At 47.1% G+C, this 12990-nt stretch overlaps 1 protein-coding gene across 3 annotated transcripts; it reads left to right on the forward strand.

Moving 5' to 3' along the window:
- Nucleotides 1-428: 428 nt before the first annotated feature.
- EIF2D (eukaryotic translation initiation factor 2D) lies at nt 429-12768 on the forward strand. 3 transcript variants are annotated; one of them, XM_086476422.1, is made up of 15 exons: nt 429-523; nt 1476-1666; nt 2357-2440; nt 4567-4657; nt 5322-5429; nt 6056-6345; nt 6553-6670; nt 7118-7163; nt 7862-7965; nt 9845-10003; nt 10718-10807; nt 10912-11007; nt 11953-12073; nt 12213-12387; nt 12493-12768. In XM_086476422.1, the coding sequence occupies exons 1-15, from the start codon at nt 468-470 to the stop codon at nt 12561-12563; spliced, it is 1800 nt and encodes a 599-aa protein (XP_086332548.1). In that variant the 5' UTR covers nt 429-467; the 3' UTR covers nt 12564-12768. The 3 variants fall into 3 exon arrangements, with proteins under 3 accessions (XP_086332548.1, XP_086332550.1, XP_086332549.1); XM_086476424.1 differs by lacking the exons at nt 6056-6345; nt 6553-6670; XM_086476423.1 differs by lacking the exons at nt 12213-12387; nt 12493-12768 and having other exon boundaries at nt 11927-12039.
- The last annotated feature ends 222 nt before the right edge of the window (nt 12769-12990 follow it).

Raw genomic sequence — 12990 nt, forward strand, 5'->3', positions numbered from 1 at the left:
TTCCCCGGGCCGGGGAATCGGCGGGGAACCGGGAGCGCGCTCTCCCCGCGAAATGTCGTGAAATTGTTCAGTCCCTACGCACGCCCTTTGGGTTTTACTGCCCGTTTCTCGTCCTTCTCCCCGCTCAGCGTGTCTCCCGGTGCCCCCCGCCCCCCCAGGGAACAAAGCCCAAGCGTTGGGGGAGAGGAAAAGGCTCCGTGAGGAGAAAACCCGCAACGCCCGCGGGCTCTAGGGGGGGGGGGGGGTCTCACGGGCATCGCCACCCTCGTGTCGGGGAGGTCAAGGCGCACCGCGGGGGGACCCCCGGCCTTCGCACCGCAGGGAGGGGGGAGCGGGCCGGGCCGGGCGGTGTGAGCGAGGCTGCGGGGAGGCGGTTTCCACCCGGACGCTTTCGTACCGCGGGACGGCGCCATGGCGGCTGCCGCGGCCTGAGGGGAGCGCGGCGGCGGCCGTGGAGCGGGCTCGCCATGTTCTCCAAGGCGTTCCGGGTGAGATCCAACACCGCCATCAAGGGGTCCGATCGGTGAGTGCCGGGCCGGGGCTGGGCCGGAGCCCCCCGCCGCACCGAGCCGAGCCGAGCCGGGGGAAGGCCCGGAGGCAGGAGGCCGCGCTGCGCTGAGGGGAGCGCCTCAGTCCCATCCGCCGCGCTGGGTCTGTCCCGCCGCCCGGCGGGCCCGGCGGTGTCGGTCTGCAATCTCCGCCGTTCGGCGTCGGTCTCGGTGCCGGGCAGGAGGCGGCGAGGGCAGCGGCGGTGCGAGCGGCGGCCTACCCGGTGCGGCGGCCGTGCCCCCGCAGGGATCGGGCTGGGGGCAGGCGGGGAGCTGTGGCTGCTCTCACCTTGCGTTTGTGGTGAACGTGAAAGAACGGTCTGAATCGCTTGAAGGTGCTGCCATAATTAAACTGGGCTTAATGAACTGTTACGTCGAGGCCTAGCCGATCCTTCGTTACTCTTACGTTCCCGTGTAGCAATGCCAGGCTGGCTCGCTGATCTGTTAGATTCACCAGACCCTTCTGTGGACGACCACGCAAACCTTGTGCCGGTCACCGTGCCTTAAACATCAGTTAAAACTGGGGGGAGAGGGAAATCTGGCTGCAGCCCTGCTCCTCTGCGCTGGAGCTGCGGGAGGCTGTGGGTGACAGGCTGGGCAGAGCAAGTGTGACGCTCCCGGATTTGTGCTTGGGAGCTCAGAGCAGTCATGAAATCACAGTGCGGAACAGGCAAAGATGCAACAGGAGCCGTAGGCAGATGTTTAAGGAAGAAGATGAGCAGGGCAAGGGTATTTGGCCTTTTCCCAGTCTTCTTCCAGCATGCAACTATCTCATTTGTCAGCCTGGACACTAATGTTTAAAATTATCTTCCGTAAAAAAGGGGGAATGTCATGAACAGCCAACAAAATAGTAACTAGTGATGTAGGAATTACGTTAAGGGATGGTCTAGACAGCTTTGTAAAACATTTGTGATTTTATCGTTACAGGAGAAAACTACGAACTGATGTTGCAGCAGCTTTTCCTAACCTTAGCGCTGAACAATTGACTGAGTTTATTCCAAACAAGGAAGAGCTTAATGTCATCAAAATATACTGTCACAAAGGGGAGGCCGTCACTGTTTACATGAATAACAGGAACCCAATACTGTTTGAAATTGAGAAAGCTCTGTATCCAACAGGTATGGGGACCGGACTAGAATAATCCTCCCTCTTTACTTATTGGGCACCAGCCTTTCCCCAGAAGATTTCCTTGTGTCTGTCTTAAGTACTTATCCTGTCGCTATAGTATGGGTGTGCTTCACAATCTGTGATGCATTTACTCTGTCAACATCTTTGTGAAATCAGTGGCATTTCTGGGTTCGTTCTGCAAAAAGGAAATTGATTTGATCAGAGCTTAGGAACCGGGAAACAAATCTTGTAAGTCACAGTGTAGCATCTTAGCCCCTTTCTTTTGTCCACTGCACGGTGTGATGCCAGGAAGCATGATGTCCACTTCCAGGCAGCCCTGATATTAGGCAATGAATTGCTCTGATATTATAAGCTTTTATTTTTCCCTTACCCAGAAATTCTTCCCTGTTGGAGCATCATTTTAGCTCAAAGCATCCTCGATTTAAGGAAAATAATGTGAACATCTACCTATATCCTTTATAATAATTCACAGGAGCTTGAAGTAACTAGCAGTTTATTTTTCCCCCTCACATCTACTAGTTATTGTAGGATTATTCTGACCAGATTTCTTGATTACCTGAGTAACAGGGCAGTGTTAGCTGTAGTCAATATTGTACTGCTTAGTCTTAAAGATGGGGAGAAGCAACAGCTAGAGAAGTTTTTAATGATGCATCTTAAAATTTGGTTCTGTTTTGGGACAGTGTACGCCCTGTGGGTCTACCCAGATCTTCTCCCTGCTTTTTCAACATGGCCCCCAGTGCTACAGAAACTGGCAGGAGGAGCAGGTAAGAGGACTAGAACTTTGTCATGTTGCACTGCAAAAAGGAGTAGCCTTCGGGGTCTTTTTGGTGTTATCTTTCCCAGTGGCAAAAAAGGTACCTGAAACAAAACCATATAAAGAATAAGTACTCAAAAGTAATTCATGGTCATGTACTAAAAAGGAAAATAAATCAGCTGTAAAGAAGTTTGTGAGTGAAACAAAGTAGGTTAAGCTGTTTAAAAGCAGTAACGTTTTCCATGTGGGAGTCTGGGATTTGGAAATACCTTCTCAGGGTGATCAGCAACTCTGAACTGGGACACAGAACTGCCCGTGTCATTGGTCTGTCTTTTTTTAACACTTCCCTTGAGCAGCTGAGTTGCTTTGCTGCCACCCTGCTTCCTGTCAGTTCAGAGGTGAACTACCTTATCCCATGGATAAGCAGCGAGTTTATATTGGAACCTACAGCCGTAATCACTGTCAAGTAAATTGCGGATTGTGCAGGTGAGGTTGGGTTTGAATTCCTGGGTTACTGGCTCGGCCACCTAATTATGGATCAAGACTAACAAGAAAGGAGTCTATTTTCTGGAACCTGCTTTGGAGGCAGTTCAGACTCACGAGAATCAGGTCTTTATAAACTTTAAATTGCAGAACTGCTGAACCAGAAAAAGATTAAGTTGCAGCCACTGCAGCCTTAGTCCGTAAATGGAAGTGTACGTGTAGGAAGAGACGTCTTTTTTCCATTACATGGTATCTAAAGTAGAACTCGGGTCCCTCCGTTCACTTCGTTTGCTTTTGGGGAAATAAAGTGCTTGAGTGTGTGGCGGTGATAGACATCTGAGCAAGCCTCGCTGCTGACTTGTAGTGACCTAGTTTCTGGGGGGAAAAAAAAGTCTTACTAATGGGGGAGGGACGTTGATGAAAGAGGGCTGCAGGACATTCATCTCCCATGGCAACCAGGCTACCTCTGGGTAGGATCCAAAGATAAGAAGCTGGCTACCGAGACAATGGCCAGCAAAGGCAGGGAGGAGAGGTAGAGCCACATCTTGTAAAGAAGAGGAAAGGCATGAGACCATCCAGCGCTGGACTGGAGGGAGGGAACAGATTTAGGGAGCCTTCAGTTACAAAGAGGAGAAGCAAGGCAGTGCTAGTCTGATACCTGTTCCATGAATTCACAGACCTACTCTCTGCCCTCGTTATTTATGCAACACACACGTGCTGCTTACCTCGTCACGTGGAGGTCTTTGTGTGATCTCTGCCCTCAGAGATGTGGAGCCTTTGTCGCAGTTGCAGAGTTCATCCTAGTTTTGCTGAAAGTCGTTGTGACAGTGAATGGGGGGAAAAACGTTGTTGGCTTCTTCAGCATACGCGTTAAATCTGTGATGCTGAGAAAAAAGTGAGATGCCTTCAAAACCAAACCCTGGAACACAGGTCAGTCCATGAGACTGCAAGGTCTGGACGATGGTAGCTGCTGTGAGGGAAAGCAGATGCTCTTTACAGAATTTGGTGATGACATGATGCTGTACATGCTTTACTCACGTGCCAGACTATTCATCCCAGGTATGGAAAGCAGAAGGAAGCACCCAACAAGGTGTGCTGGTTCTGTCCAGATTAGCAAGGAGATGGTTAAGGCTGCTTCCTCATGCTGAGGAGAGTTCACAGCTGAGCGCAGCCATTGTGTCAGATCAGGAGGGTTGGGGCAGCAGTGGCAAGTTTTAGGCAGTTCTCCAGGGAGAGAGCTGCTGGGATAACCTGCCCTTGGACAGGGCAGAGTACATGGGTAGTTCCAGACACGTCTCCTTGTGCCTTTCTGGTTCCGTGGCACTAACAGAGTAACGCTCTCTAGGCTGGGAGCTCACACCTTTCTGTTCAAAACAGTATTCCCTTGGGGCCTGGCAGGGCAAGGGGCTGAGCATGTTTAGCTCTTCTGCAATTTTTTGGGATGAACCTAGCACCCTCGTGAGTGGGATCCCGTACTCCACGGGGTGGTAGCAAGAAGTGCTGCCTTCCTAGGAGAAACAGAGGATCCTGTTTTATCTGGCATGTGCTCAGCTATTAACAGGCTTGTGTTTTTGCTGAGTAACAGGAGGGATGGGGGTGGAGGAGGTAGTGGCTGAGTCTTTCATTGAGAAATGGATGTGCTTTGTTCTTCAGATCTGATGCTGCCAGGAGTTGTAGTGCCATCTTCTGGCTTTCCTCAAGTAGAGCGGGGCACGCTCTGTGCTGTCACCCTCTTGGGAAACAGGTACAGAGGATTCTTTCTTCGTATCTTTTCTTAGCTTCATTTCAGTTTTAGTTTCTGTTTCTTACAGGAAGACTCTAGGGGTTTTGAGGCAATAAAGCAGATTTGTTCTCGTGCATTTGATGCACGGTGGACCTAAACAATGGAAAATACAGCTTAAGTTTCTGGGTTAGGATATGTTTGAGCGCAGGTGGACGGCTTTGCAGATGGGTTCTTTGGGACCTGTGGGGCACAACTGGTAGATTTGTTTTGGAAACAGGGTAATTTTTTTAAACAAAAGATTGTGTTCTACACAGCTGTCTCTTTGTCTACGAGGAAATTCAGAGTGAGGGAGCAGCGCTACAGCTGTTGGTTTTTCCCCCCCCACTGCTCGTCTCTTTTGGCAATGCATACGCTTCTTACACTTTATCAGAGTGGAGAACGTGTCACTGCACCTCCTTCGTTTCAGTGTCACAGCTGCACATATCCTTGGGATTCTTTGGAAGACTTTACGTGCCAGAAAGATGGGACAGAACCAGAACATACCTAGATGCTTTAAAAAATGCAGGTTGTAAAGATCAAGGGCATCGTAGAAGATATTCAGTGTGTCACAATGGCACAGTCTGTCCTTGTCAGGTAGCACGGTGTATTTGTGCTGTCCTGCTGTAATACTCCCTTCTCTTCCCAGAGCTCCAGTAGCAGTTGCAGTTGCCACGATGTCCACTGCGGAGATGCTGGCTGCTGGCATGAAAGGGAAGGGCTTTGCTGTGTTGCATACTTACCTGGATCACCTCTGGTGGGTACATTGCCAGGCACTTGGCAAAGTGTGTAACAAGTCTCATGTGTTTACTAAAATCAGTATCTGTGCCCCAGTAGGTTTAACCTGTTAGTTCAACATACAGTTTAGATATGAGCGCTATTAAGGTTTCAGCTACATGGTTTTGATGACCGCACTTTTCTGACAGAAGGGGGTGTCTGTCCTGACATCTATCCGTTACGTACATATTGGAAATAGATATGTAAAACTATTCACTTGATTCAGTTCCTTCAACCTGGGTATAGTTATTACAGAAATGAAGCTAGAACATCCCTGTTTGATTTTAGAGAATCATCTTGTTCTATAGAAAGTGAATTTTGAATCATTTTTGCTTAAAAATGGTCAACTGTGCCAGTCTCACCAAATAAATGAGTTGCTCTGCACTTGGATCCAACTAGTCTGCTCAGTTTTAAATTAAGATCCACGGCGGGCACGCAGAGTTTATGAAGGAAGATGAGTTAAAAAAAAAATTTATAGTTTTGAGAATGTGGAAAAAGATCCGTGCAGCTGCCAGTGCCTTTTATCAGGGTGACATTTATTCGTTGTCCTGTGGGTTTCAAAGCAGTAAACAGGAAGCTATGTTATGCTTTTTCTTCCTTTTATAGGGAATATGGTGATAAATCTTATCCTCCTACCTTAGCTCCCTTGGTAACAGATGCTGCTGAGAAGGAGAGTGCTGAAGATGAGGAAGAGATGGAGGGGAAGGAGCCTGTCATCAGCTTCTCCACGGACCCACTGCAGCATGCGGACGTTGGTGATTTGAGCCTGAAGGAGCGAGACAGTTGTGCCACACAGATGGGAAGGGAGGAACTGGGTGAGGACAGAGCTGCAGGAACAGCTGAAGACGCCAACGCAGAGGGCCAGCAGGAAGCTGAGGACAGCAGGACTCCTCAAGGTATTGTGGCGTACAAATGAAACCGAACTGTGCCCCTTTGGCGTGCTGAAGCCCCTACCCACGGTCTAGATCACTGTGCATTCTAGAGAGCTCACTGGGAGACGGAGAACAGGGTAGAGAGAGTTCTGTGCGGCCTGAAACAACCGAGTGCTGTGTTCTGAAAGGCAGACTACTCACGGCTTGCTTGTCCTTTTTTTCCCCCTGCAGAGCAAATGGATGCGTTGCTAAATCAGTGCTTTTTTCATGCCTTAAAGTGCAAAGTAAAGAAGTCGGATCTCCCCCTGCTCACCAGCACGTTTCTGCGCAGCCATATGTTCTCATGCTGGTATGTGGTAAGAAGATTGTCTTTGGATTTGCATGCTGGGTTTTTGTCTTTAAAACTGTGGAGATTGAGTGTGGTGTTTAGGATGAAGTTTTTGACTCCAAAGTAAAATTCAGTCCTCATCTGAGGGTGTCTAAGATTATGCTCACTTCTTACCTCAAATACTTTGATGTGAAGGTTGTCTAGACCAGGATATGTACTTGGTAGCTAGCCTGAGTTGGCTGACCTTTGTTTCCAGATTGCTTAGTCACTTTAATGGCTGTTTGCTTACCCACGGGAACATCAGCACTAGTTTCTCTCATCACATTCTATATACTCGCTTGTTTGAAGTCATTCTCTCTCTCTGTGATTTCTATTTCCGCTGTAAGAAACTTCTAGCATAAGTAGCAAGACTTAAGAAGAAATGAAGGGTGACTTATAACTAAAGAACTTTTTAAAAATCCATTTTAGCCCTGCTGGACAACAACTGGACATAAAGAAATCAAGCTATAAGAAGGTGAGATTTTTCTGTTGTTTGGGTTTTTTTAGTAATTTAAATAAGAAATGGAACGAGAGAAAAAGTTTGACGGCAAGATTGTTCAAGTGTTAGTAAAACAAACACACAAACAAAAAAAACCCTAGAAGCTGTTCTTAAAAGCCAAGTTCTTTTCCTCAACTCTCTGCTCCTGCAGGATGCAGGGAGAAAGGTAGTTGTCCTGCAAGCACGAGCATTGATCTGCTTCGAGTGCCGCCGCCGCGGTCTGCCGCCGTGTGCCGCGGGAGCGTTAAAGGGCTCTGATCTGGGCGGGTGGCGCAGTTACCTGCAAGAAGAGGCCGTTCCTTTTCTGAAGCTGTTAACGAACGAAAATGAAGAGAAGGGAGACGATCTTGTCCCTGTGGGGTAGAGGACAAGCAAAGACAAAGAGCTCACGGTAGCCCACGTGAGGTGGACCGTGAGTTGGCTAAGAACGTCACAGCGCGAACAGCTGGCAGACCTACAAAAGGAACACTTGCTGCTGCCCTGTTTTAGAGCCCGAGGCACTCGCTGCTCCTTAGCAATTGCTGTGCTTAGAGAAGCAAAGGTGTCGGGGGGGTTGGGGGGGGGGGGTTTAAAGCAGTTTTTCTGATTTAGAAAGTAACTTCAGGGCAGGCAGAACCACACGAACAGGAATTTAAAATGCTTGACTCCAGATTTCTGACTGTTGCTTCCTTCAGTTCTCCAAATTCCTGCAATGTATGCAGCACCAGAAGATCTTACAAGTGAAGGAGCTGAACAAAGGTGTGGAGAGCATCGTGGAAGTGGACTGGAAACATCCAGAGTATGTAGAATACTGTCGTGTTTTAAAGAGTTGGTAGTCTCGGAAAGCAGGGAGTGGGCTCTGCTACCTCCAGCTCTGTTACCTGTCATACTCTGCTTGAATTCCTGTTCTGCACAGCTGTAGCAGCCCTCATTTCCTAATCTTACTATGCTATGGAGGGGTTTTGTACCCTGCTTCTGTACAACATTGCTTACGTTTCCTGCTCTTGTAAAGTTCTTCCAGGTAAACTATATTCTTCCTTCTTTACTCAGTGGCACTGAGCAGGCTAAAAGTTTAATGACAGTGTCATGATTTCCACCTTTCCTTTCTAGTTAGTTGTGCATTCATCCATAGAACTTAAGATCAAAAAGGACTGTTAAATGATCCGAAAGTGGCTCTTTATCCTTGTAGTGGGTGTACAAATTTTCCAGAGAAGCAGCTTTGAAAACGTTCAGGAGGATTCAGTTCATTGCAATTTGTTGCATTGTTAGAACGACAGATTTCTGGCTTCCAGTTTGGATGCTGATAAAAGAGTTAGAGCATCAAGCCTGTTAGCAGTCACTAAAAAGCACATTCCTTTGGCAGTGTCTTGATAGTTTGTGTGAGTTTGTTGTTGGGGGAAGGGAGCCAAGAAGGTTTGAAAGCCATCAGGCAGTTTTCCACCGATTTAACAGTGACTGTAATGGTCTGACTGGTTTACGCCCTCCCAGTTTAAGCAGGTCTCTCCCTCCCCATTCCATCTATGTGCTGGGACAGCTCATTGTTCAGCTTTGAAGTGAACTTACCTGTCTGAACGATAACCCCAGTAAAAAGATGACGCTGCTGCTGAATAAATACTCATGAAACTGCAGTCTCAGATCGTCATAGAGGATCAAATCAAGCACGTCGCAAAGTCAGAAGCCAAAGTTACAATCTCAGAAAAAAAATTTGTAAATTGCTGCGTTTTCCATTACACACTGATTTGCACAAATACTCTTACCCTTTCAGTTACTTACAACCTGATTCCTCTATCGGTGTTCCTGTTATCTTTCTAAGGATTAGTAGTTACCTCACATCAAGAACATCCTACTCATTCCTGCTGCCTATCAGCGCTTTAGCTCTCTCTTGGAATTTCCCAGTGGGCCCGAGGCTTCCTCTTGTATAACGTCACCTTGGCAACTAATGGAGTGGAGAATATTTCTGTAGATAGAAGCGTATCTTCTCTTCTGTGCTTGGAAAGAAGCAGAATTACTTTGGCTTCTTGCGTTAATTTTTCTCTCATTACACTTGGCCTTATCGTTAGGAGACAGGCATACTAAAGCTCAGTTTGTCAGTTCTCTTACCTGCAAGCGTTGAATCTGCAGCTGTGGTCAATGAAACAGAACTCCAGATCCTGCACTGACAGGGTCCTTACCCCTCTCTTCCAGTGTGGTCTCTTATCAGTGACCAGTAAAGAATCATTTCAGCTTTTAAATGTCTGTACGTCTGTGGAGAGTGCAGGTTTTTTAATTCAATCCTAGTGTATCTGTGGAATGGGGCAGCGTCCTTTGAATTGTGGCAGTTGTCTCAAGAGTCAAACATGCTTAGAACAGCTGGAGAGATTTACTTTTTCCGCATCATACAGGGCTTTACTCAGAGTGAAAAGTGTTTAATATCCCCTGCGTTAAGGTGCTTATTCATGTGTATCTTCAAAATGTGCACAAGGACAAATTTAGTAATTGCAGCTCATGCTTCAAAATACCGTTCTTTCATCACGTCCTTTAACCCACAGACACAGACCCCCGCTGCATTTGGAGGAGTCACCGTACAATACAACAGACCAGAAAGCTTTTTGCGCGACTCTGCCAGGCTTTAGTTCTCAGTGAAATGGAATTGCTAAGTTTCAGTCCCTTTCACTCACACCAAATAATCCTCGTTTCAGCGTTAAAGCATTTGCAGTACCTGAAGGATTTTCTTCAGCCTCTTCTGCCCAAGACAGCAAGAGCGAAGACAGAGAGCAAGTGTACCATGCTCCTGAAATCATTCCGCTTTACGGGGTCTCCACAAAAATGATCCCACTCTTTCAGGAATCTGGACACAGGTAAGCACTGGAGAAGTACAACAAAACCATCGTTACGTGAAGAGAGACACTAACAAACCTGTGCTGTTACCATTTTGCTGGCGCTCCCGGGGGGGGCCCCTGCAGTGCTGTCAGGAAAGGTGATGGGAGTCAAGAATATATTCACTGCTTCACAAAGGGAAGAAAGATAAGAGGCTGTGACAGCTGCAGTCAGCAAATACTCACATCTCTTCTCCCACAGCTAAGAGGTGATAGCTCCAGTGTCAAAATTGATATATTTTACTTGGATTGTTGTAATTTGCCATTGGATAAGGCATGTTCAGCCCACCCACAGTATGGATTACTCAAAAGAGGGTGCCCAGATAATTTAAAGAACTCCCTTGCCTGCTTGTGCCCTAATTTTGTCTGTTTTGATGTAGTTTAGATAGCACTCAGTGGCAGCCTTTCTTCAGCTGAGCGCTTTTGTGCAAGTTCTCCACAGCCCCCTGAAGTCAGGGGTGCAGTAGGGTCATCCTCCCAGACTGGGCCCCCTGACCCAAGGGGTTTGGAGGCTGCAATTACTGATAGGAGCCTTTCATCCGGCATACGGCCGCTGAGGTGCAACAGGAAATCGTTCCCGAGCAGCTGTATTGAGCTGTAGCTGCCAAACGTGGTCAGGGTGGTTGCTGTCTTAAGGACAGAACCCAACACCTGACTGCTTGAAGTAATAGGTTAACAAGTTTTCTTTCTCTTTAGAAAAGGCAGCATCCTCTCGAGCAGTGAGGTGAGAAACATCATCATTAACTATGTGAAGACTAACGAGTTGGTTGATGAAGCAAACAAGAAGTAAGTAGACACTGAAGTTGTCTTACCCTGCTTCCACAGGAGATGCTGAAATGAGAAGAAAAAAGTGAACTTGTTTGCTTCTAACGCGTGTGTTTGGTTTGTAGCTTTGTAAAGGTGAACGCCGTCCTGTGCGACTGCCTGTTAGATAAATCCGAACAGGATGAAATCTCCAACCTCAAATGGGATGACCTCTTGAGCAGGTGACTCTTTTCCCAATGTAGTGGTTCAGTATGACGCAGATTTCTTGTGTGCAACTCGAAGCCAGATGTTATTGGCGCTACCGAAGTTGTAACTTCCGACTGGTAATACAACAAAAAATACCCAGAGACCTTTGCTGGAGGGATCTCTTGTTCTTCACTGTGTAACAAGCGTCTAGCGTGAACTGTTGTTGTTTGGGGTTTTGTTTACCTGCTAACCACTTGTCAGGGAGAGCTTCCTAAAGAAACAGGGCCCGGTTCTGTGTGTATGTGCAGATTTATGAAGCCCTCCTTTGCCAGAGGTGGCTGAACATGCCCGCTTTAGGCAATGGGAGTCATCCCGCTCTTTCTGTGCAGCACAGCCGCTGCATTTATAACCTAAACCCACCTTTTAGACCCAAGAGGTCTCTCTGACACAAGACCGTGGTTTCCATACACTGAAAAAACTTTGCCTAAATATCCCCAATGTATTACTTGCCTTGAGCTTCTTCAGCACACAGTGCTTCTGAGGCACCTCCGGCAGCCCCTTTAGTTCTGAAGCCAAGTTTGCACCTGGGATAGTAACTTTGTTTATGCTGAATTTTAAACTGAAGTTGCTTCACCAATCGGTGAACAATACAGCTGAACAGCAGCTTGAAGACAAAATTAAAGGAGGTTTTTCCTCTACAAGAACCAATTTATAAAATTTTACCAGTAACAATCGAAGCTGTAATTTTGTCAGTAGACAAGCCTTCTTTTTAGTCAGTCCCTTTCTTTAAATAATAGCTAGGACACAAATCTTTGCATGAGATCCTCATGCATTGTCTTCTTAAGATACAAATTCTTCTCACGTGTAGACTCTTGGCTTGCACGTAATCTCAAAAACCTGTGAGAGGCTGCAGTGGGAAAGCACAGTTAACACCAGCCTTGTTGTACCCTGTAGACTAACTGGATGTATGAACTGTCCAGGTGCCTTGAACGACTACAGCCCTTACACCAGGTGACGTTTTTTGGACAAGAACCCATTGTGAGGAAAGGAAACGTTGAGCCTATTGACATAACCGTAGCACAGAGATCATCAAATAAGAAGGTAAAAAGAAAACTAAAGGGGTTTGAGCAGACACCCAGATTCTGAGAGCAGCTTTGGCAGCTCCTTCTTCTGGGGTGGGTGAGACGTGACTTGCCGCTCCCTACGGCAGTGCCGTTTACAATCACTTGCAAACCTGTAGGTGACAATTGTCAAGAACCTTGAGCTCTACGGTCTAGACCCGCAGTGCGTGGCCAACATTCTGCAACAGAAAGTACAAGCCAGTGCCACCATCACCCCCGTCCCGGGAACGAAAGACAGAGTTCAGGTCCAGATCCAAGGCAACCAAATCCATCACCTGGCCAAGATGCTGCTAGGTAAGTCAGTTCTGGAACTGGGCCGGGACTGGTTACGGCGAGATACAGATTTTAATTCTTGAGCTCTGAATGTTCACCTGAAGGGAACTCTTGGTTCTGTTGCAGAAGAATACCAGCTACCTCGGAAATACATTCAAGGCCTTGAGAAGGCTCCAAAGCTTGGCCGGAAGAAGTAAGAGACAAATCTACTGTAAGAATTACTCGGATCTCATTATTTATAGAATGTTCTGCCAACAAATCGAGGCTAATTCACAGGCCCTATTCATTCAGAAATGAGTCCTGGATGTTTACAAGGCCCAGGCTTCACCCAAATAATATTGCTGCAGCTGTTCATTTTTCATAAAAAATAAAAAGCTGAATAAAACCCTGAGCATCAGCCCATTTCATGTGTTTTCTAGAATTCCTAATGGTGCATTGGTTTTCTGACTGCAGTGGCTTTGGGCTACTTTATCATTCTTCCTTCTTTTAGCAAAGGCGTGGTGATAGAATCTCCACTGAAATGTCAGCAAGATACATTCCAACACCTTGTCCTGCAACAGTCCAGTGTGTTGGGCCGTAGACTGTGTATGTCAGAGGTAAAACCCATTTGGTTTTGGGTTTTAT

The sequence above is a fragment of the Leptosomus discolor genome, chromosome 21 (genome assembly GCF_034619465.1).
Source record: "Leptosomus discolor isolate bLepDis1 chromosome 21, bLepDis1.hap2, whole genome shotgun sequence".
Taxonomy (NCBI): domain Eukaryota; kingdom Metazoa; phylum Chordata; class Aves; order Leptosomiformes; family Leptosomidae; genus Leptosomus; species Leptosomus discolor.